This window comes from Petaurus breviceps, unplaced genomic scaffold (genome assembly GCF_028583685.1).
Source record: "Petaurus breviceps papuanus isolate PSGF00001 unplaced genomic scaffold, PetGlider_PUasm1.0 99, whole genome shotgun sequence".
In the NCBI taxonomy this organism is placed as follows: domain Eukaryota; kingdom Metazoa; phylum Chordata; class Mammalia; order Diprotodontia; family Petauridae; genus Petaurus; species Petaurus breviceps.
The window spans coordinates 25,013,819-25,038,145 of record NW_027187465.1 but is presented as its reverse complement, the minus strand read 5'-3'; the positions used below and the strand labels follow the sequence as shown (position 1 = coordinate 25,038,145).

Sequence of the window (24,327 nt, the reverse complement as noted above, 5' to 3'; positions counted from 1 at the left end):
CTCTCTCTCTGTCTCTCCTCTCTCTCCCTCTCCAATCTCTCTTCTCTGTCTCTGTCTCTGTGTCTCTCCTCTCTCTTTCTCTCCTCACCTAGAATAGATTCCATCTATCCTCTATTTTGAGTTTTTAAAGAGTGCTGTAGTTAGTTTCTTAAGCACTAGGATTCTGTCTGTTTTCGAGGCAGTGTGTGGTAGAGTGCAGAGGAAGGATGTGGCGAAGAAAGGCTGCTCAGGCCAGGCCTAGGTTCTGAGGATGAGTGGCCGTTGTTGCTAAGGCATTTCACCTCTTTGGTCTTCTTAGTCAACTCATCTGCAAGATGGCGTGCATGTTTCTCTCTTAGGGCTGCTAGGAGAATCAAATGAGACGGCTGCTTTCCATACCTTACTCCATTCCTGTGTTGAAGGTGGGTTCCTAACACAGTCATGTCATTTACGTCACTTGTCACCTTTGAAAAGTCCTAGTCATTTCTCTGGGAGAAGTGACCTTGGGTTCTGTAAGTCTTTGCCTTCGTGGAGCACAAGAGCTGGCAGATCCTAGAAACTGGGTGTGTTTTCTGAGGACCAGCCTAGTGGAGTGTGGAGGGCCTCACTGGAACACCAGCCACCATGTGATGAATTCTTTTGGCCACAGCAACTCATGACTGTCTGGTAAGGTGAGCAGTTGGATGGAATGATTTTTCTATCACTGCTGGGTTTTTCTATGTAGTAAGTGAGCAGTTAGGTTTGTATGATTGGATAAAGAGGGAGAGACCTGTGTGCTTGGGCAAGTCGTTCTGAATGCATTTTTCTGGAAAAAACAGCATGGAAATGATGACAGTTTTCTACCACAGTGTTTCTAGCTGCAAGATCATAATTGTAGATGGAAGTGCCAGATTGGGGACAGCTTCGGTCTTCAGATTTCCCCTTGTAGTATGTGTCTGGTTTGGAAGACATTCCGCGAGAGGATTACTCATGACACAGCTCTGACCATTATTGTTTCCAGACATTCTTCCCAAGGTTATTGGGTATAGCTGTCATTTATTTGATAATTAAGAGATGCTTTCTCTCTCAGGCTCCTTCTGTTCTCCACTACATCTTGTTCCTTTTGTAAACACCATTAAAAGCATGCCAGATCTCTGCTGAGGACATCTGGTAATCAGGTCTCAGGGCCCAGCAGGCTACATAGACAGTGTGTTATTATTATTAATAAGAGTTGCTATTGACAGTGCTTTAAAATTTGCAAATCGCTTTATAGGCGCTGTTTGATTGGAGGGCAGGGAGTATAGATTCTTGTGTCTTGGGGTCATGATGCGTTTGTGAATTTCATGTGTGAAATGTAGTTTGCTTTCTACATGTATTTCTGGGTATACTTCCAGATAAAGTCAGTTATTTAATCTTCAGTCAATCCAAAAAGGCATCAGTGGAAGGGCTGATTGTGGACAGCTTTCACCTCTTTTTGGCTGTTTTTTTGGGGGGGCTTTTTTTGCTTTTGGTAATTTGGTAGGCTTGCCTTCATGATTGTTCCTAGCCTCTTCTGAGTGTTTCCTTGTCTTTACAAGTCTATGCTGTGCCAAGGCTGTAAAAACCACAAGTCCATTGATGTGCTGTTGGTCATTCAGACTTTCTCAGCATTGCCCTTTAGCCCCATTTTAATGCTGGTTCGTTTGAAAATTGACATTTTTTTTTTGATGGTCTTTGGGACAGAGTTTTACTTTCTCTTGTGAGTTTTTGATTATTTGTATATATATCCCTTGTACTTTTAAGTTTAGAGATGAAAGGAAATCCGGTCATGTGGGAACTAAGTAGGTTGAATGGTTTACCCTTCAAATCTGTTTTAAAAGACCTTTTTTCTACTGGAAGCTTTGATACCTACAATTTTAAAAGTCCTTGCTCCCTGAAATTCCTTGCTTAGGAAAGTTTCATCTAGGAACCTTGGGATACCGAGTGAAATAAGTAATAATTTTGAGTATTAGAATGTTCTGGTAGAGCAAGATTTTAGTTACTGTTAGATTTTACAGTTAATTCTAGACCGCCTTGTCCTACCTTGAATTATTGAAATTACTCTCAGGCCTGGTGGGCTACACCGAGGGGAAAGGTACTTTTGAGCCTGTAATGCACAGTCGAAGGGGATTTCCTTAGATTAATTTCCAGTAAATAGTTTCAACTTTTAGAGATGAGGTGTTTTTGTTCTTTGGGAAACTGAAAAAAAAACCTCACAAACTGACTTTTGAAAGGGAACAATCTTATGGGTGAATAAATTCAGTTAGGCATGTTTCTTTACAGTCATTCCCCCAGTACGTATGGCTCTTTGATTTTTATGAATTCAGTTATACTTGTAAGGTGTCCTGAGACTAAATTGGTGTGCGATCCAAGGACCACTGTTTTTAGAACCAGTCTTCAGTGCTCTGGTCTTCCCGTTTTTCTTCCTCTCACTTCTTCCCCCTGAGTACAAGAATGGTCTGAGTTAATCACTGAAAATAGTAGAGGAGGTAGATTATTCCTCTGGCTGCCCTGAATTTGGAATATTCATGGATTTTTGACCATGCTTGGCCCCTAGCCTTATTTTTTAATTTAAATTTTAATTTATGGCTGGATTTTTATGCTGTAGTTTCTTTGTAACTCTGCCTAGGGCTCAGCTAATTTGCATGACAGTGTTGAGCCCTTGTTATTTTTTGGCGTCTTGAGTCTGCCAAAGAGAAATCCGGGAGAAGCTTTTGCCTTTGTTCCTTTGTGGGTACATCCATCTGAGTAAGATGAACAGGCTGTCCTCAAGCAGTATATACTGAATTCATCCGAGAGGAAGCAAATCGCAGTTAAAATAGATCAGATGGCAGGGTAGCAACTAAGATCTAGGTGGCTTGGACAAGAGGCTGTGGACAGAACTCTGACAGATAAGTGGTGAGGAATTGTGTCCTGGTGAAATGAAAAAGAGAGACAGAGAGAGACAGAGAGAGAAGAGAGAGAGACAGAGACAGTGAGAAGGAGAACTGGAAGTCTATACATAGATGCTTCTTGTTTTTAAGATAATCTTCACTTTGCTGCTTCCATCAGAATATTTGAGCAAGTAGGAAGCTTTGACTTTGGCTAAGCTTCTGTTGGAGGGTTGGCGAATTTTTCTTTCTTCTTTCAGTCCTTATCACAGAGCCAGGCACATGGTAGACATTTGATAAATGTTTATTGACTGACTTCTTTCTTGTCTCCCAGCTGCTTGTATTAAGATTTTTAAAAGTAGGTTCTTAAAAGTCTTAATGCATAATTTACCATCTATTGGAAGGAAAAATGTGGGACTACAGAAAACGGGTGTTGGCTGATGATCCAAAGGAGAATAATGAGCCTTTCCAACTTTGTGTCATCTTTTATTAGAATATAACAGCTTTATAGTACTGGGTCTGAAGGGAAGCATCCCCTCCCTCCTCACCCTCCTTTCTGAAGATAAGAGAATCAGTGTCACTTTAGACTTCATGAAATTCTAGGCTCTTAGATTTTTCCTTTGATCTCTAAATCTGATTATTAAGGTTGAGTTGAAGCTGTACCAGTCTTCCTACCCCAAATTACTGTCTGAGCCCCCTGAAAGAATTGATTCTTAAATCTCTTTTAAAAAAATCTAGTCTTAAACCCACAGAACTGTGGTCTTCTGGAAAGACCAGTGGCAGTATTCAGGAATTCAGGGCACTCTGTAAAATTTTGAATTAAAGACATAACTGAGTAATGGGTCAGTCAGTACCCCGGGAAGATGTTGTGTAAAAAGCTATTTCTCTCTCTCTTAAAAGATTTGGCAGTATTAGAATTTGTAGTAGTAGGTTTAGAAATAAAAAATAACAGAAGATTTGGTAGTATTAGAATTGATCCTGGCACTCCATATAAACTAATGGGGCTGTGTGTGAACTGAAAGCTGCCTCCCTTGTAGACAGCGCCAGAGCAACAATGTTGACAAACAGATGGACTGGGAGTATTTGAAGCTAAGAGGCCTTTGGGATGCGTCAATGAACTACACTCATATGTTTCTGGTTCTCCTTTATGCATGTCCTTTGCAGACAGAGAACGTTCAGCTTAACAAAGAGATGACTCTTGCCCACAACCGGAGCCTGGCAGAAGGAAATCTTTTGTACCAACCACAGCTGGACACTTTGAAAGCCAGTTTGACCCAGAAATATCAGGAACTACAGGTTCTCTTTGAAGCCTATCAGATCAAGAAAACCCAATTAGGTAACTTTCCTGGGGTGGAGTTTTTAAGAATAAAAGGCAAGGATGATCCCTGACAAAGTTTAGATGCCAGAGTGGCCATTCAGTGGCAGGGAGAAGATGTTTACTTTTAGAACTTTGCTGTCTATTACAGACAGATTTTATTTCTTTATCCTAAGACCATAACCTTTTCTAGATGACAGAAGAGCATGGCAGTCTTCTGGAAATAGAATTGGAGGAACAGAATCGGCTTGCCTGCTGTATTCCTCCTCCCATGCAATGAATATAATCCCCCAATATATTGAAAAATATAACTGTTGCCTTAAATGTGGAAAAGATAATCAATATCGCTGTTCACTTTAACTTTCTCCCACACCTCTCTGCTTAGAACATTTTGTGGTCGTGCTAAATTTCATAATTTATTTATGAAAACAATTCAGGAGATGATTTGGTGTAAATATTGAGTACTTTAATGGTACTCAGAGAAACTGAATTTGACGTCAGCAGTTCTCTTTAAAATCCTGTTAATTCCGTGACCTGTTGTTCGGGCCGGGCTATATTAGCACCAGCAGCACATGGACTCGTGGGTGTCCCTGGGCCATCCCCAGAGCTGGGGCGGGGGGAAGCATCGTTTGCCAGGATGATAACCAGTTATAGACAGGAGTTATAGACATTCCCAAGTTAAAATAAACTCGTTAGTAGCCACTTGCAAAAGATAAGTCTAAAGGGTAGTATTTTCGCAGGTGTGCGCACCTTCTGAGGAGGAGGGGGCACCTCCTGAGAAATGTCTGGGTGCCTCATTTTCCTTTCTCTGGCCTTTTACAGACCAGCAGTCCAGCAGTGCTTCTCTGGAGACATTGCTAGCCCTTCTTCAAGCAGAGGGAGCCAAGATTGAAGAGGATACAGAGGTAAGGTGAAGTGCCCCGCCCCCAGGGACTGTGTCTTTGTTTCCCCAGGACTTTACACAGTTGCATACAGTAGGTGCTTAATGCATGTTGAATTGAACATCCCATATTTCCTGCCCTTAGGCTACAGCACTGGGGGAAGGTCTTCATGATAGAACAAGTAAGTCCCTTCCTCTGGAGTCAGGGCCAGCACACTCTAAACTTGTAATTCTATCCCTTCTGTGGGCAATGTTGGAGAGCTACAGAGTGCAGCAGGTGTAGTTCCCGGGGTGTCAAGGCTGCAGATGATCAGTGCAGTGTAGCCTGGGTGCAGGTGACCTTGAGCAGGGCACAGCTGGCTGACTCCCTAAACGTGTCTGGCTTTGTCTTTAGCCAGCTGCCATGATCAGTGTGAGAGAACAGACAAGATGGGAGCTTTAAGGGAACCATCGGAAGACGTGTCAGACTGTGAGACTGAGTAGTGTTGGCTTAAGCTTCAGTGAGGGTTGAGGAATGTCATCCCATGCTTCCTGCTTAACCCAGAGGCCGAGCCTGGCAGTGACTCTCTGGGGGTGTAGCATGTGCGAGCCTCATTAAATGGGCTTTTTAGGGACTAAGGGACATAAACAAATTTCTGTCCTTACAGTCGTCTTTCAGGAAGGAGTCACAAAAGTAGATGGGAACCAAGTCAAGAGTTAGCCAGCTGAGTGACATGGAGAGGTGGTGGTTCCTTCTCATCTGCCTTGTTTGTTCGTGTGGGAGCCAGGTAGCTCCAAAGGGTCTCTGGTGCAGAACTGGAGCTTGTTCTGATTCCAGACCCTCTAACTCAGTATTTGCTTGTTATTTCAGAACATGGCAGAGAAGTTCCTTGATGGAGAGGTCCCTCTAGATTCATTCATCGACGAATATCAAAATAAACGGAAACTAGCCCATTTACGTCGAGTAAAAATCGAGAAACTTCAGGAAATGGTGCTTAAGGGCCAGAGACTTCCAAAGGCCCAAGTCCAGTTGCAACCCAGGATGCCAGATCCAACACCAGCTCCCATGGTGCCCTACCCAGCTTCTGATGCCAGTGTGCCCCCTTCGGTTGTGCCCCGCCGTATCCCTCCACCACCACCCCCAGTCCCTGCCGGACGGTTCGCGACTCCCTTTACAGTGGCCATGGGATCAGGACAGGCTCTTCCTTACCCAGGATTGCAGTGCCCTCCTCTTCCTCCCAGGGTTGGCCTTCCAGCTCTTAGTCACAACCCTCAGCCGGGATACCCTCCTCAGTTTGCCTCACCGTACCCTCCGGCCCTCCCTCAGAGACCTCCTCCGAGGCTGCCTCCACATCCCGGCTTCATCCTTCAGTGAGTTGGCCGCTGCGCCTCCGTCCCTGGGCCAGGGCTTGGAGTTTACATGGCTCCTTCCTGTGAAACTCTGCCCCGATCCTGGGGAGCCTTCTGGGCCGTGCACACATGGGAGGAGAGAACGGTCAGACTGTCTTGTGTGTGGCTCCATCTCTTGTGGGGCAAGAACATGTTGTGTTTTGATAATCCTAGTTTCTTTGGTAGGTAGTGTGATGCCCCTTGATTTGGGTAAATCCAGCAGGTTTTAGAAGCTGGGCTGGACAAAGGAGCCGACCTGCTCTAGGTTTGTTTGCAGCCCTCAGTGAGGTCTCCTATGTTCTAGTGCTGCTAGCTGAGAGGGAAAGCTCAGCTACCTGCCGATGTTCCAGCCATGTTGAGAATTGTGTCCCCATTGTACTTTATTTCAGCATGTTAATTCTAGTCTGGTTTGCAAAAGCCAGTTCCACATTGATCAGGCCAGTATTGGACAGTAACTGTCTTTGCTCGGGGGCAAAGCAGCCTTGATGGGCACAGCAGGTATTAAATTGGGTGTGTATTTACTTTCATAGAATCTGCTTCTGGGGGGAATTCATTACTAGCACCTCCCCCCCCCCAAACCTTGCTGCTTTTAAGATGCTTAGAAGCTGCAACGCAAAGTTTGCACTTGCCTAAATGCTATCTACTCCCCAGAGCCTCAGAAATCCAGGCCCTGTGGGGAGGATTGGAGAGAGAAGTGGCACCTGGGTTTTTGTATTAAGGATTCTATATCTGATATTTCTTCTTCATCCCCGTCCTTGCCATACCCAACCCCAAAGAGCTCATCCCCACTAAGAAATACTGCAAAAATATTTTTACAAGTTGTGAAATTTTCCTGTTTTCTACAAAAAAAAAAAGTTTGATGCTCACAACACCATTCAGGGAAACTATCGAAAATATAGAATACTTATTGTGCAGATAAAATGCAAATTCCTCTCTTGCAAGCAATGCATTGTTGCACATGTGTGTGCCGTGCCTTAGGATAACTATTGGTGGCTGGACTTGGGACTCGGGGTAGTCTTTCCAATCACCTGATGGCCATAGCTTCCTTTTTGACTCAAAGGGCTTGGGAACAGGCTGCTTTGGAGGATTTTGCCCTAGTCTGGCCTGGGGGCATCCTCTAGGGTCAGTGGCTCTCCTTTCAGGGAAAGGCTTTTTCTTATGATGGTGCTGATTTTCACCCATCTGCAAAAACAGAAGAAAAACCCTGTCCCGTTATGCCTGAAATGTCTTTAGCATTATTCTCTGCACTCTGTGGGATGTGCACATGGGGAAAAGGTCTGAATATGGTGCTGCAGGGAACATGGTGTTTGGGGGGCGGGGGGGGGGACTATGGAAAACATTTCAAATTGGTTTGCAGGAAGGACCACAGATGATGGGGATGGATAGGGGAGGCCAAGGTTCTTAGTAGCCACACTGACAGATGCTTCCCCTCCGATAGTGAGCTCTGTATTATACCATCTGGTTGGGCCTCAGCGCTGTGGCTGTGGCCAGGGAACACTTCCCAGCTGCTCCCAAAGGGCCTCTGAGCGCCCCCAACCTGAAACAGGCAGGGCCCCATGCAGTACTGGTCAGCAGCGACTTCTGGGGTGCCGATGGTCAACGAAGGCTCAAAAGGTGCTTGGAACTTGGAGAAAGGTACAGCTGCGATGGGCGTCCTCTGTGTCCGACTGCTGGCAGCATGTGCCAGCCTTCGTATCCGTTCCTGTAAACAGTTGTGATTCTGTACTTGAACTCCTGGATGGTCAGCCATCGTAAAACTAAGAAGTTGCCAGGTGCCACATCAGTCAAGTGGACTTGCCAGTTATTCTCAATGGCTGTTATACTTCCTCAGCCGTGCTCCACTCTTCAAGGAAATCTGGCTCCCCACAGCCCTCGAGTCAGCAACCAAAAGGATTTACCTTCATGTTTTGTTTTTGGGATTGTGAAAATGGCTGAGAGGCTGGCTCTGTCCTCTCCCAGGGGCTGTGTTTGGAACTGTGAGTGTAGGTCTGTAGGAAACTTTAATAAAAGAAGTGATTCTTAATAATGATCTTGTCACTCGTCTGCCTGGGGAACGCACACATTCTAGACTTTCAAAGATCTGGAAGAAACTGGATGATCCAGGCAGCTCAGCTATGTCTGCTGCTGCCCCTCCCAGAGCTGAAGTTGGCTTGTTCTCTCTTGGTCAGTGCCCCTGAATAATGGTGCTCTTCACACTGACTGCCTTTGGAAAAAGGCAACCACAGCCTCCCTTCCTCTTACTGGGGAGCTTCCCTTTTACCGCAGGTCCTCAGAGATGTGATGAGGGTGAGGAGTGTGCAGGTACGGGTTTCTGTAAATCAGCTACCTCCTGCCTGGGACATCAGGCCCGGAATGGCTTGACAGGTCAGTCAGGGCCAGGATAGTCTCCAGTAGTTGGGAGACAGGCTTACTGTAAGCTAAGGGGAACCTCTGTGGATACCATGACCTCTGGCTATTTACAATAAACACTAGAACTTCAGCAGCATTGACATTTTGCTTTACTTTTGGGATCCGCTGATTTAATGGTCAGTAAAGATGAATCCGTTACTTTTGTGCTTTGTGGGCTGGGAGTTTGACTCATTTCGAAATGGGCATTTAATGACCTATCCCTCGGAAAAGGCTGCACCGAAAGCCCTCCCATGTGTACTTGTCAGCCAGCTGCTGGGATTTCATTGAAGGCTCCCTAGTGTTTGGTCTGCCGCCTGTCCCCACACAGAAAGGGCGGATTGTCTGGGCACAGTTAAGAAGACGACTTCACGTTTCTATCGCCCTTCTCTGTTTTCCAAGGACACTCCTGCTTTTACTATCAGATCCTGGCAGCTTTGTTAAAGTAGACTCAATAGGTGGAGCAATCCCCATTTTGCTAGCAGGAAACGGAAACTGAGGCCCGCAGGTGGCTTAAAGCCAGAGAGCTGGGGATCGATCCTTAGGGCTATAAAAGTTAATAATTGTCTAGGATTCCTTCCACCGGCTTCCTAGTAAGTGTAAGGAGTGAGAACCTGAGAGGTATTTTCTTAGGTTTTAGTTGTGTGACTCTTTAGTTTGGGAAAGTATACATGTTTAACGAGTCCTTGCTTTCTTATACTTTCTGCTGCTGTTTATTTGAATAAATGAGTCATTTCTGGAAATGGCCTCTCCTCATACTTTCTCTTGCCGACCACCAAACCCTACGTTGTTATATTGTGATCCTTTTTTATGTGTATGATGTTCTGTTTGAGTATTTTTCTTTTGAGGTGATCAGGTTTGATGTACCCAGGCTCACACAGTTAAAATCTGAGGCTGAATTTGAACTCAGATCCTCCTGATTCCAGACCCAGTGTGCCACCTGACTGCCCCATTACTGAGTACGTTATGAGATGGGTGGAGCATGGTCACACTGCTAATAGATTAGAGAGCTCTGACTTCAATAGTCTAGTTCTCATCTGTGATCCTGGGAAAGCATCCCTTAAGATCGCCAAATCTCTTTGTCCTCCTAAGGAAAGGAAATATTTTTCAAAGTCAGTTCCACTCAGAAAATGAGAGGCTTTAAAATCCCCTCCAACGAGGACAAAAGCCGAGTGTTGTTAACACCCCCAAGCCCAAGTGGCTCCAGGTGAGCAAAGCTGACTGACCTTGTGAAGGTAGCAGCTGGACCCTGAAGGGACACCATTGCTGGGTGCCCATAGCTCTTCATCCTAGGCTGACCTGGGCCGTGGCGGACTGCTTATATGTTCCTTTTCCCTGCCTTAAGAAGCTGCCTGCGCCATGCTCTCAGCCAGCTTACCTCTGGCTGCACACTGAGAGCCATCAAGGCCGAGTATCAGCGGGCCAGGCAGGATGGGGGGAGAAGCACCACTGGTCTCGGTTCAGGCCAGGGGGCAGTTTGTACAGGACAACCATGTGACCAGAAGGGCCGGAGGCAGCCCCGGTTCATTTTCTCTGGCTTTAACCTATTATCACAAATGGTTTATCCATCAGTCCATGGCCCCTGGGTGTGGAGGAGATCCTGGAGAAAACAGCTCAACTCCTTTTGTTATGGTTCAGTCATTTGGGCCGTGTCTGACTCTCCGTGACCCCGTTTGGGGTTTTCTTGGCAGAGACGCTGGAGTGGTTTGCATTCCCTTCTCCCGCTCATTTTACAGATGAAGAAACTGAGGCAAACAGGGATAAGTGACTTGCCTGGGGTCACACAGCTAATAAGTGTCTGGATTTTTTATCCACTATGGTACCCCCTAGCTGCCCAACTCCCTCCTCCAGCCAGAATCAGGCATCGATTAGCAGTAAATGAACTTGACACAGTATCTATCACAGGACTGGAACATTGGAGTTCCTTATTACCGAGAGTAGGAATCTACAGTGTGAAGCCTCTGTTCAAATACTTCTGTGATCCCCCCCCTCCACCTTCCTTCCTGCCACTTGAGCCCCAGTTTGGGCAGCTAGGTGGCAAGGCAGGTCCAGGATCTGCAGTCTTGGAACGGGTGAGGTAAGTGCTAGGTGTTTATGATCCGGACCAGATGCAGGGCCAATATGCTACAGCGATTTAGCCTGAGATGTCTGGACCAACTAGTTAGGTGACTTGGCCCAGGTATGTGTCAGAAGTGGGTGGACCCAGGTCTGGCCTCTTCTGGCAAGTTTTAACAGCCTGCTTGGTATTTTGTCAGCCAGTTTTTCCTGGGGGGTTGGGAAGGTCACTCCAAGTTCCATTCTCCAGAGGCGAAGGCTTGTTCCCTCCCGGGAGGCCCCCACCCCCAGGGGCAGCTCAGTTCTGAGCCCCTACTCTGGTTGTAAAACAAAGGCAATGAGCCCCCTTCTGGCTTCCAAACCTGAAGACCTTGGAATAACAGCCAGACTTCATATTGCTTCTTAAAGTTGTGCCAAGCTCTTTCCCATGTTACCTGGCTTGATCCTACCAGGATCAAAGGAGTTTGCAAAGGCAGACTCCCCTGGTGTGAGCGCAGGCAAACAAAAAGCCTTCCAAAGCCAACGGGAAAGCTCTTACAGGCCAGAGAGTGCGACCCCCATTCCACTCCAGCAAGGACCCAACTTGTCACAGGAAACCTGGGTGCTCGTGTAGGCCGGGCAGCGTGTCTGTGCAGGTGCCTGGGTGACGGGCAAGCGCTTCCTTCCCTGGCCCCAGATCTCTGCCAGAGGAGGCCTTGGTCCCCCAGGAGCCTTTCCAGCCCTAACATTCGGTGGCTTTACAAACCGCCAAATTGGGGCTGCACCACTTCCTTAAGCAAATAGCTGAGGCCCTACCCTCTCTAAGCCCCATTCCTAATGAGGCCGAGACAACTTCCTGCCCAGCATATGGCTCTCCCTCATCTTGCTGAAGGGCAGCCAAGCCAGCTGCTTCTCGGGCTGTCTGTCCCTTTTGCCTGGCCAGTTACAAGGGCTCACTGCCAAGTTCCCTCCCGACACCCCCGCCCCCCTTTCCTTTTGCCAGCCCTGAAGAGTGCTCTCGGCAAGGTGCTGGCAGGGAGGCTTGGGCCTCCCAGGGCAGAGGTCAGTTGTCATCAAAGGAAGGGAAAACAGGAAACCCGGATGGGGTAGGAACAGACTGAGCGCGCTCCACGGGTGAAGGGGGGAAGGGAGGGCAAGGTTTTTTAAGGGGGGGGGGCTACTATGGGCCCTACCTCCAAAAGGCAGCTCTCACTATCCCTGAGCTAGCTTCCCCACCTTGGGTTTTTTTTTTTCCTAGAAAAGTAAAATATAAAAACCCTGCCTCCTTGCCTCCATGTTGTTGTTACTAATTGCAAACCCTCCTGTAAGAATTTCAGTCCATTTTTTCTTGTTCTCCTGCCTCACATACCTTATCTTGGCACTGAGGTGGCCTGGGTTCTCAGGTGGTCAGTGCAGAATGCAGCACGTTCTGCCATCCAAGGACGAAAGGTAAGGTAAGGGTGGCATGGAATGGCTGCCCACCAGAGAGCAGATCCAACTCAAGATCACTTACGAGAATGGACTCAAATCTACCCAGCTGGAAGGATAGGGAGGAAGCCACGTGTCGGTCCAGTCTCCTTGATGCCAAGGCCAGCTGTGACATTTCCCTCCCTGGGTATCTCTACTCCCATCAGGTACCTCTAATTCCCTGGCATGTCATGGGATTCATGTCCCAAGTCACTCACTTTTTTAGGAAGGCAAGATTCAAACATCTCCCCAAAGCCACCATGATTCACACCCAGACCTCAACTCCAAATCTAGCACCTGAATCCACTGAACTGCCCTGAAGCCACTTGCAGAGACAGCGGAGTTTTCTTTTTCATTTTTTTTGCTTTTTGGAGGGGCAATTGGGGTTGTGACTTGCTTAAGGTCATACGTCTAGTTTTTTTTGTGTCAGAGGTCACATTTGAACTCAGGTCCTCGACTCCAGGGCTGGTGCTTTATTCACTGCACCACCCAGCTGCCCCCAACAGGGGAGTTTTCAAAAGGTACAAATGAGGTTGCAAGATAAAAAGAGATGGTGGTGAGAGAGCAGCCTTGCTCTGAGATGGCCTCCCACTCACACCGGGCAGAACTTCTATGTTTGCATGTTGCTCCCTGAGGGCACAAGATGGGTTTTTGCCTTTCTTTCATCCTCAGCACTTAGTAGGGTGCCTGGTACATGAGTACGCAATTAATAAATGCTTGTTGACTGACAAGAACTCGGTTTTTCCCCCAAGCCAGTGGAATGTCAAGTCCAGGAGGGCAGGACCGTTCTGCCACCTCTCCCAGTGCTCAGTGCAGAGTAGGTGTTTTATAAATGCTTGCTAAACTGAAGGACTCTTCCCATCAGACCACAGCCTGCTGCCCCAGTGGGAGAGGGCAAGCACCCCACCAGCCAGCCAGTGTCTCGGAGATTTTGTTTAATGTTTATTCCTCCCCAACAAGCCATAATCACAGATTCAGATTCCCAGGAAAGGGCCAGACCCTCCCCAAAGCATCCCCGTGCCCCACAAGCTGAATAGAAAACAGTAGAGAAAAGATGGAACTCCGGATTTTAAAAACATCATGTGTCTCCTGAAGGATTCCAGCTCGGGTCGGCGGGGAACCTTGCTGGGTTAAGAAGTTTTTCTTATTGCAGATAAATAAAGAATCACATCGAGGGTAGAGAACTGAACAGCACATCTCAAGCCACCAAAGTCCTTCTCAGTCTGTCCCCCACCCCTGGCTCGACCACAGGAGCCCATTAAGTGGACGGCCCTGTGGGGCTTCAGAGCACTGGGGGTGGAGAAGATGCCACAGCAAACCGGGGAATCCAGCTGTGATCTGTTTAAAACACAGCTCTCTCCTGGCCCTTCTTCCCCACCCCCAAGCTCTGCAGGGCCTGGGGGCTGGGGGAATGTCTCCTTGGCCTTCTGGGTAAAGGGGAGCTAGGAGGGAGCCTTCCCGTTTGCCCTGGGGCCAGGGAGGGTCCCCCAGCCTCATTTCTCTTCAAAGCCAGAGCTGAGCGCTCTTAGGAGTTCATAAGCTGGGCCTGGTACACGCCATCCTCCTTCTCGAGCTGAAATGACAAGAGAGGATTGCTCAGGGTGGACAGATCCAGGAGGCCCCCTGTACCAACCCCTCCCTGCTCCTGCCTGGGGCTTTTTGCAGGGACCTCAATTGAAGCTTCTCTCCTGATAACCCAGGGCCTTTCCTGCTTCCCCAACTCCCACCTCCAGAATGCCCAGCTCAGTATAGCAGACTGGAAGTTCTGGGGGGCAGGTACCGTCCCAGCCTAGTCCCAACTCCCACCACTGTGCTTGACTGTCAAAGATTAGGCCTGGTGGTCTTGAGACCACCATGACCAGCTCTCCCCTTAAGGAATCCTGTTGCTTATAGGATCTTTTCATGGAAAAATACTGGCGATAATGTTTTTTTTAAAGGTTAGTGCATCTGAATCCAAAAAATCTTTGCAACAGTTCACTTGCTTTTCTCCCTGCTTCTGTGTACCTCACAAATACCCCATGTGCCCCAAGCCCAGATGTGCAAAACAGCCAGATCCATGCCATTAATGTCTTTCAGGGGCACTCTTTCCAGTTGAACAGACTCGTGCCTCTGTGCTCCCCCAAACAGCACTGCCCTTACGTGATCTATGTTAGACTCTGTGAGTGTCAGTGCATGTCTCCGACCTGTACATTGGGTCCCTTTCTCTCTTTCTGTTTGCGCTGAACTGACCCCCACTGTTTATTCTCAACATCTGATCCCATTAAGGGGCTGGGAGCCCTCTTATGGAAAGCAAGGATTCCCAGGGTTACCCCACGGCCTCCCTTATGGCGGAGGACAGTCATAAAACACTGACTCATGATAATGCTTGACTGAACCATACATGTTTAGGGTATGTGTGTGTGATGTGTATGTATGTGTGTGTGTATGTGTGCTGTGTGTGTGTTTTCTCTTTCCAGGACAGGCCGTTCCTCTGATGGCTCCCACATCACACTGGGGACTTTCTCACAACTGAGGGGATGAGAAGAGAAAGGAGGAGCCTGCCCCACCAGACCATGAACTCTCCAAGGGTCACAGATAAAATACAGTTCAGCTCCATCACTGTACACATGAGCAAACAGGCCTAGAGCAAGCCACCGCTGGAGATGAGGGGTGGTGGCAGAGCCCAGGAGCTGCTTTTCTAAACTCCAAGCCCAGCACTCTTTCAGAGAGACTCAGGACTCCTTCCTCTGTCCGTGCCCAGTGTCAAGGCAAAGCTGACGCTTTCCTCTCTCCTTCAAGCCTTGCCATCAGCCCTGTGAGGCAGAAGCTACAGTCTTTTATTATCTCCATTTTTTTCAGATGAGAAAATGCTCAGAGAGGCTGTAAGTGACTTTCCTAAGGATACACAGCTAGTAAATGCCAGGCGCAGGATTGGAACTTGGGTCTCTCCCCCACACCACCAAGCTTGACTGAAGGGTCTGGTCTATCCAGAGAGCCATGTCTTCAAGGGTACCTGGCAGTCTTGCTTGGGTACCAGGGTGGGCTTCTGAGCTAGTGGGGGCTTCTTCAGGATCCCCCGGCGAGGGCTGGCCACGGGCCGGCTCAGCTCCTCCTCCACAGGCTGCTCAATCACCCCCGCCAGGGCATAGTGCCTCTTCCGAAGCTCCCCCAGCCGCATCCTCTCATTCTCCAGGGTCTTCTCAAGTTCCAGCACCTTCACCTGGAGGGACCCCAGAACCCAGTCAGTCCTACGTGTCAGCCCCATCTATCATTGGCCCTGTCATTCAAGGCCTTTCCTAACCAGTCCGGCCCTCCCTCAATACACATACCCTTCTCAGAGACACAACTCAGCCCCCTTCTCAACATACCTTATTCTGCTTTGCTCCTATTATTTCCTAAACCCCTCAGGCCATCTCCCACCCTGGCTGTCCTCCGGTCCACGGCTCAGCTCAGTTCTCCTCTCTATGGCCTCCCCTCTCCTTAAACAGGACTAGTCTCTTCTCTCTGCACCTTGGATTACACTTCTCTGTGTACTTGTGGTGGCTCTAGCCCCCCGAGGGCAGGGCTGAGGGCTTCATTTTGGGGCCTCTACCTCTAGGCCTCACTCACAAGAGCTTTGTGTTTGCTAACGTGACTTCTGGCTCCTCACCGTCACACGTGTACAAATGCCTACCATTCCTCATGTCAGTCTATGTAAATGTCACACATGAGGCTCACACACGTTATCCACGCGTGTGCCTGGATCGATCAGAGATAGATGTTTTTATTCTCCCTTTGCACCTAGCCTGCGCTCAGTGCCAGTGACACAGAAAGTCTCTGCTGAGTGAGCGAACATTAACCTCGTCTCCCCAACCAGAGGGTCAGCTTCCTGAGGCCAAGGGCCGAGTCTGTCACAGCAGAGGGCTGGCCACAGAGTGGCGTGTGTAAAGATGTGGCCCTTGCTGGACATCCTGCCTCCCCGGCCCTGGGCCCTCCACCCGCCTACCTGGGTTTCCATCTCTTCCTTCTTCAGTTTGATCAATGACATGCCCGAGAAATCCATGGTGTCTGGGTGTGGGAGAGCAGAGTAAGCAGGTGAGGTCCCCCCACCCCCCATCCCTCTGTCTCCCTGTCCCAACTCCCCCCCAGGGATGCCCCCCACGCTGCTCCCCTACCTTTGTCCTCGATCTGTTCCTGGCCCGACTTGGTGGAGGCCACCACATTGGCAGCCATTTCATTCACAGACCGCGAGCACTCCTGAAGCCGGCTCAGATTCCGACTGTTTTTGTCGGCTTTGACCTGGGGAAAGCCACAGGGCCCCATCAGCCGGGGCCCTCAGCTCCCACAGGCCTGGTGCTTTATGGAGACCAGGGCCCTTAACCTAGAAGCCTGACCTCGTTTGTTCTTTTTCAAGTTTCCAGATTGTGCTACAATGTCACTGGTTTCCTCCATCATCCCCTGCACTTTATTTTATGCATTGAAAAACATGGTACTGAGAAGGGGCTTCACTAAGAGGGCTCCACAGCACAGAAAAGGTGAAGGATTCCCTGTATGGAAGCACTTTCCTCAAGAACTCCCCGTGAAGTAATCATAGCAATCCATTCTAATATATGAAATTTTAATCCATAAATATACAAATTATATACTATTAATTACATATAAATTAACATATAACTAGAATAACTAAAGTATGTAGGGCGTGTGATGAGTGAGGTTCAGAGAAAAGCAAATGGTGTCTGGGATGTCAGAAACCCAGATTTAAGGCTGGAAGGGACCTCCCTCATTTTAAAGAGGAGGAAACAGGTTCGGAGATTTGCCTTGGGTCAGTGAAATGTCTGAGGTGGAATTTGAACTCGGCTCTCCCCGATTTCAGGTGCCTCCCTGGGTGATTCCCACTGGGCAGCCTCAGTCTCCTCCTCTGCAAACAAAGGGGTGTGCGTGGACTGGATGGCCTCCCGCCTCCCTTCCAGCTCCCCATTTCTGTTCCTCTAACTCTCAGTCCTGTGGTGGGTTAGTGCCTGCAGCTTTCAGAGTTCTTGGTCTTTTGGCGTTTACCCAAGAGCTCCCTGGCAGCTGCCCAATACGGAAGAGAGACAGACAACCCAAGAAGGTGGTGCCAGGGAGATCCCCAGAGGGTGAGGTCAATCCTCCAGAAGGGCACAGGGCTGATGAACTGCTGGTGGTGGACGGCGGGGTCAGAGTGCGGTATACATCTCTAAAGAATCCCCAGGCACTTAATACATCTTTACTGCTTGGCCCACAGTACTTATTTGTTACAAGGCAGTGTCCTAATGGGAAGTGACAGTGATGTAAAAAGAGAATGTTTGATCATGAAACATTAAAAAGGACAAAGAGAGAAAGGCCCTGAATTTGAACCCAGAGACCCTGGGCATGAATTCACTTCCTGAGGAATCTTGGACCAGTTACCTCTGTGAACCTCACAGGATCAGAGGGTGATCTAGGGTGGGAAGGGAGCTCGGAAGCCATCTGGTCCAATTCCCCTTTTTTATAAATGAGGAAACTGAGGCCCAGAGAAGTTAAGTGACTTAGCCAGGGTCACACTGCTAGTGTCGGAGGAAGAATCTGAACCCAGGTCTTAGAAAGTTCCACACTCTCTCTCCACTCGGCACTGTGGCCTGTCTCCTCAGCTTTAAATTAAAAGGGCTGGCTTGGATTTCTGGACTGAAGGTCTCTTGCAGGCCTAATCTCATGCCCCCATGAGGTAACTCTCTGGCTGAAGAGGGCAGGATCTCGGCAAAGCCATCAGGTGAGCCCCTGGCCAGCCCCTCCCCCCAGGACCAGGGGCCTCACCTTGGAGGCAGCCACCAGCTGGGCCGTGCTGGCCGCGATCTCGTGGGAGCAGACGATGAGCTCCTCGTACTTTCCGGTGTGCAGGACCACCTTGTCGGCCGACTCCCTGGGGAGGGGCAGAGAATCACACAGAGGCTTGGAGCTCCCCAAGAAGCCCCCTCCCACAGCCCCAGCAGTGCTCTGCCGGCCTCTGCCCAAGACCTCTAGTGATGGGGAGCTCACTACCTCTCCAGGACGCTTTGGGACAGTGCTCATGTCACTGAGAGCTGGACGGGACCTCAGGGGCCTCAAGACTCCAAACTCTATTTTACAGATGAGGACACTGAGGCACAGAGTGCTTGCCCAGGGTCATTGGGGCAGGGTTTGACCTCTGGCCTGCCCCACTGTCCGCTCCCATTCTGACCACTGAGGCCCAAGGACATGGGGCCAGTGCCCAGTACTTGAAGCCAGCTGTCTTGTCCCCAGGTCTTTTCTCCTCTAGGCTGAATGCCCTCTTGGCCTCTGCCAACAAGGAGAGCGCTGTCTGAAGAAGCGGCTAATCCCCTCTGCCCAGACTTCTGGGGCTGCCTGCGGCTGTCTGTGACAGCCAGGCAAGACCAGGCCTGACACGGCAGACAGGCCCCTGCCTGTAACTGCCCTTCCCCATCCAGGAGCCTGGCCCAGACTCACTCCCAGGCAGCGCTGGCCCCAGGGCCTAAAGGGCAGAAACCTGAGGGCAAGGCCGGGAAAGCAAGGCAGCCGCTCAAAGCTCCCTCATCCACATCACTGGGAGACAGCTGGGCCATGTCCAGAGCCCCCCACCCAACGGTCACGGACTCAAGGCTTTTCACCTTCTGGTCACCCCCCTTCCCTGCAAAATGTCCTTCCCTAGACTAGGCCCAGGGGCGAGGCCGAGAATTCATGTGTGGTGTGAGCAGAAGAGAGATCAGCAGGCTGGGGTGGGGTGTGTGTGTGGTGTGTCTGTGTATGTCTCTGTGATGGGCTCGGGGGTGGTCGGGCAGGTCCCAGACATCGTCAGTCCCATGGCTTGGCCTTCCCCAGGACTCCCGGGCCAGCTCACCCAGGGATGGCAGACTCCAAGCTTCCTAAGCCACAGCCGCAGCCCCCGAGCCAAACGCCATGGAAAGAACACTGAATTCAGAACCAGGAAACTTGGCTTGGAATCCCCCTTTTGATACTAGCTGTGAGACATTAGGCCCAGCTCTGGGGCCTGTTTCCTCATCTGTAACATGAGGTTAGTTCATAGTGTCATGGGAAAATCCACCAGATCTGGGGGCATGGGTTCAAATCTCCCCTTGAACCCTGGCTAGCTGTGTGGCCTTGGGCAAGTTAATCAGTCTGTCTGGGCCTTGGTTTCCTGGGCACTAGGAGGCATCGCTGGCTGGCCCAGTCTTCCTCCTTGCTGCCAGGACCAAAGATGCCAGGAAGAGGGGTGGGGGGAGGCACAGTTGTTTTTCCCACCCAGGCAGCCAGAGGCCCCGCCGTGACCTTTCCTCCCTCTCCCTGCCTGGACCTACACCAGCTGCGTGGCTCCCCAGCCCACAGCCTTGGACGCAGAGATGAGGCCTTCCGTCCAGCGCGAGTTCTTGGCGTAGAATTCCTGCTGGGTGGCTGCCCCCTGGCGGTAAGAGGTGGACAAGACAAGCTCAGTGAACTGTGTGGGGACAGTCAGGGCCCCAGTCTCCTAAGGCTTTTTTATTCTCAAGATGTCAGACTCTGGGGCTTCTGGGGGAAGGGGACAAGGAATGGCACACAGTAGGTCCTTTATAAATAGTCATGGACTGGACGGTCTGTCTCTCCAGATGAATATAAGCTCCTTGGGGGCAGGGACTGTTGTGGTTCTGTCTCTGTACCCCCAGCACACAGTAGGTGCTTAATAAATAAAGCTATGTTTTATTGCTTGAAAAAAATGATCTGTAACGCCCTACGTGGTCAAAAAGAGATGACATTTGGACTACTTACTATTTTAAATAGTGATGATGATGACATCATCATATATAATTTTTAAAGACAAATATTTTTTCCATTTTATGTTTTTACTTTAAAGTTACCAAATTATTATTATAGGCCTTTGGTCCAGGTCTGTAATTCAGCTGGGGTGAGAAAGTCCCAATCAACTGCCCCTCAACTCTAAGAGGAAAGTGGGGAGGGGCAGGAGGCAGGGAAGGCTGATGCCACTTCTGCAAATGACTTCACCTCCCTGGGTCTCAGTTTCTGATCTGTAAAATGGGGAGATTCCCTGAAGGCTCCAGACTTAGGGTTCCAGGACAGGCAGGCTGATGTTGCCAACAGGAGACTGGCTATGCACCCAGGAAGAGCCGGCTCCAGGGCCTGACTCTTGGCACTGACTGGCTGGGGAGTGCCCCCAGCAGCTGCTATCTTCGTTGGTGGAAGGAATTTCTATACCTGGAATTCTCCCACTGATGAAATCAGAGTCTGGACCAAATAACATTAATAATGACAGCAATAACATACATATGTATCCCTCTGGTTTTCAAAACCCTTTCAGCTCTGTCTCATAACCTGCGAGCTAGATGCTGTCTGAAATGCCATTTTACAGGTAAGGATACTGAGGCACAGACATACAGAGGCAGGCTCTGAACCCAGATCTTCCTGATTCTGAGTCTAAACCTCCACCTACTACATCATTCCCTCTCACCCCTGGCAGTTTGGGTAACAGGGCTGGCTTAACTGGAGGAGGGGGACAGGACACTATAGCAGCTATGAGCCCATTTAAGACCCCCCTCTCGGTGAGGGCTCAGAGGAAGCTGGTGAGAAGGGGGCAGTGGTTACAGCAGATGCTGCGGCCTCTGGCCCACAGGAAGCTCAGGCCTCTGTATTAGCTGACCCAGACAATCCAATCCAAGCAGCACCGAGTATCTGCTGGTACTTACGGCTACAAAGACAAAGCCCAAACAACACCTGCGCTCAAGGGGCTTACGTTCTACAACCCGCAGCAGACAAGCAGGTACAGGGTGGGAGGGGGACAAGGAGGCTTCAGCCCTAACATTACATGTCCATTTTCTCTCTTTTTAAATAAGGTTTTTAAACCCCCCCAAACCTCACTACTCTGCAAGTGTCCTTTCTTCTAAACACAGGGCCAGCTATCAGCAGGTCATGCCCAGCTCCAGGAACGTTGCTAAGCCAGGCAGAGCCATCAAGGCCTTGGCTGGTTCCCACACTCTGGCATATGACCAGGGGAGGCTTCCTGGAAGGGGTGGGCCCTGAAGGAAGCCACAGGTGTCCAGAGGACGCAGGAGAGACAGGTCATGCATATGAGGCATGATGAGGCAGCTCCGAGGGCCTGCTCCCTGCATTCCCCAAGCCTGCCCAGCCCCTTCCCTCTCTGGGTGGGCTCTCTCTGGACTCACCCTCCCACTCTCCACGATCTCCTTCTGCAGGCTGGTGGATGTCGTCACCAGCAGTCGGATGGCCTGGCAAAGTCAAGAACCGTGTTTTACTCCAGAGTGGGCCAGCCACAGAGAGGGACGCCTCCCTCCCACCCCCTGCCCATGGAGGGAGGTGTTCCTTGGTTACCTTCATGAGGTCGGTGCAGGAGTTGAGAATCCTAGAAAGAAGAGGGACACCCACCCAGGTTGGAATGTGGTCTGAAGCCTGCTTCCTTCTGATCCACAATCAGGACTGGACTGCCCCACCCCAAACCACCCCTCTAGCAGGACTCAGCAGGGGCTGACACTGTACCGAGGGAAGGGGTGACCAGAGTAACAGCCCAGGATTGGGGGGCCAGGAAGTGGGGGCCCTCACCTTTCGTTCACTTCCAGCTTCACGCCCGAAGTCTCATGACGGGCCTGGTTCATCATATCCTGGGGATGGACAAGAGGAGGAAGACGGCCTCAGGGCTGGAAAGGAGCTCAGAGCTCCAACAGTCCAGCCCTTCCTTTGTGACAGATGGGGACACTGAGGCTCAGGGGAGCTAAGTAGCATCACATTAAGGTCTCATCCGACCCTGCTTTCCTTTGTACGGTCCCATCTACTCTAGGAAAAGACACCAAGCAGCCCAGAGGAAGGTGGCTGTCCAGTTCACTGATTCAGGGAGCCCTGCCCCCAAACTTCACTGGAAAGCAGTGGGGGGAGATCTGGTCACTCTAGACAGCACAGGCCAGTGAAAGGGGGCTTCAGGCTGGCCGAGGGCAGGCCCAGGCCCCTGGCTTATGTCTCCCATGGCTGCTCGGCCAGGCCCAGTCACATACCTGAGAGGGGTTCAGAGGTGAATGGATGACCTGACTCTCACCTCGATCCGTCGAACAGCGTTTTCAATGGCAGCAGATGTGGCGGCCATCTCTTTGTCCACCAAGTCACCCAGCTCTTCTTGTCGTACGTCCAGACTCTTGGGCTTAAGCTCCTGTCGGGGGGAGAGGGCTGGGATGTAAGCGATTCAGGGGGACGCCGAAGGTGCCCAGGCCTGCCAAGGGCTCGTGTTGGGGAGAATTAGGATCCCCCTTTACAGGCTTTGTCTGTGAAAGCCAGCTGAGCAGGGTCACGTAGCAGGTCAGAACACCACAGGGCCCTGCCCTCTGAGAATGCTCCTGTCTGCGCCCCCCCTCCCCACCCTGCTCCCTCACCTGGCCTAGCCGGAGGATGTCCTGGAGGGGGCCCCGCATCCTGCCGGGCTCGGCCTGCTTCAGACACTGCCTGTCCTTGAGCAGGCCCAGGTACTCGAGGCTCCGGGCCCCACAGTCCCGGCACGTGTCTGTCAGCCCTACGGGAGAGAGTGGGTAATAACAGTAAGGGTGACAACAGCAACGACCCCTTGCCCTTAGGGAACAGGCTTCTACCACAGGGTGCCTCCAGCGAACGGGCCAGACCTATGGGCCCGCCGGTGTTGGGGAGCTGATGCAGATGGGAAACCCGCCATCGCTCAGAGACTTCAACTGGCGGTCAGTGACCCGGCTGGCACCCTCACCCAGGCTGCACTGACTGGGAAATAATACGGCCGGGTCACGCTGGCCAGAGGCAGGATCTGAACCCAGCTCTCTCTTACTCTGATCCTAACTCAAGTCCCGTTGTCTCCAACATCCCCTGTCCCTTGCAGGGCCCAGTGGGAGGCTGACCCTGACAAAATCAGACCCTTATGCTGCACCATGATACCATATTATCATGCCCATTTTACAGATGGGGAAACTGAGGTTCAATGACGTCCACACCTGAGGCAACATAAGCAGCAAATGCCAGACCTGGGACTTGAACCCAGGCCTCCTCGCTCAGTCTAGCGGTCTGAATAACTGTAACAGCAATTATTAATAGTTAATAATAGCCAGCACTGCCGTGATGCTTTAAGGTTTGCAAAGTGGTCTCGTTTGAGCCTTACAACCCCTGTGGGAGGCAGGTGCTACTGCAATCTCTATTTTACAGATGAGGAAACTGAGGCAGGCAGAGGGGAAGTGACTTGCCCAGGGTCAAATGGTGAGACTGAATTCAGGTCTTCTTGACTTTGGTGCACTGTGTCCCTGGAGGCCTCCAAGCAGAGGACAGACAGCCACTCGCTTGGGAGGCTGAGATCCCTTTAAACCCTTAAATTCTGTGACTGTTCTGATGGGCGTCTGGGGGGTTTTCGAAGGGGAGAGGGAATGACATCAGGCAATTGCGCAGGCATGGGAAGGAGGGCAGGGCACAGCAGTCAGAGAAGGGCCAAGCTCCTGGCTGGTGGTCCTTGGGAATGCACGATGGCCACCGGCCCGCCCTGGGAGGCGGATACCTCACGGATACCTGGCCCCTGGCACTGCGCCCTGAGCCCAGACTCCCTCAGAGTAACAGAAGGCAACACATTCTGACTTCAGGCCTGCAGACCTCTTCTCACCCACAATGCAGTGATGCACATGCTGCGAATGACTCCATTTCACAGCTGCAGAAAATGAGGCCCCGAGGGCCTGAGGCTGGACAGGAAGATGGATCTTCCTGAGTCTGGGCCCAGGGCTCCCTCCATAATGTGTAGTCCTTATATGGGCCCAACCCAGGGGGTGTGCAGGGAGAAGGAGAGGGAGAAAGCCTGCCACTTACGGTCAGCATGGTCCGTGGGAGCCAGATGCGAGGTGGCGCTCCCATTGATGATAGTGTCTGCGGCCAGGTGAGAGAACTGGGCCAGCGCTGCCACCAAGGCAGATGAGTCTGTGAAGATGGATAGGGAGAGGGAGAGGGAGACAGAGAGACAGAGAGAGAGGGAGACACAGAGAGACAGAGAGACAAAGAGAGACAGAGACAGAGGAGACAGAGGAGGGGGAGAGAGAGAGAGAGAGAGAGAGAGA

The 24,327-nt window shown here is 50.5% G+C and overlaps 2 protein-coding genes across 2 annotated transcripts in view; one reads left to right on the top strand and one right to left on the bottom strand.

Annotated features, from left to right (window-relative positions):
* VPS37B (VPS37B subunit of ESCRT-I) overlaps window positions 1-8,435 on the top strand; it is a 22,837-nt gene extending 14,402 nt beyond the window's left edge. Inside the window, exons 3-5 of the mRNA XM_069081603.1 lie at window positions 4,011-4,182; window positions 4,984-5,066; window positions 5,892-8,435. Of these exons, the coding sequence (XP_068937704.1) occupies window positions 4,011-4,182; window positions 4,984-5,066; window positions 5,892-6,395 (759 nt within the window). The 3' untranslated portion in view covers window positions 6,396-8,435. The remainder of the gene's footprint in view (window positions 1-4,010; window positions 4,183-4,983; window positions 5,067-5,891) is intronic.
* A 4,789-nt stretch (window positions 8,436-13,224) lies between these two features.
* Window positions 13,225-24,327, bottom strand: part of HIP1R (huntingtin interacting protein 1 related) — a 74,399-nt gene continuing 63,296 nt past the window's right edge. The window contains exons 21-32 of the mRNA XM_069081744.1: window positions 24,083-24,190; window positions 22,648-22,784; window positions 22,317-22,427; window positions 21,830-21,888; window positions 21,602-21,632; window positions 21,436-21,498; window positions 19,582-19,682; window positions 18,065-18,170; window positions 16,429-16,552; window positions 16,260-16,321; window positions 15,288-15,494; window positions 13,225-13,868 (exon numbers count right to left, since the gene is read on the bottom strand). Of these exons, the coding sequence (XP_068937845.1) occupies window positions 13,821-13,868; window positions 15,288-15,494; window positions 16,260-16,321; window positions 16,429-16,552; window positions 18,065-18,170; window positions 19,582-19,682; window positions 21,436-21,498; window positions 21,602-21,632; window positions 21,830-21,888; window positions 22,317-22,427; window positions 22,648-22,784; window positions 24,083-24,190 (1,157 nt within the window). The 3' untranslated portion in view covers window positions 13,225-13,820. The remainder of the gene's footprint in view (window positions 13,869-15,287; window positions 15,495-16,259; window positions 16,322-16,428; window positions 16,553-18,064; window positions 18,171-19,581; window positions 19,683-21,435; window positions 21,499-21,601; window positions 21,633-21,829; window positions 21,889-22,316; window positions 22,428-22,647; window positions 22,785-24,082; window positions 24,191-24,327) is intronic.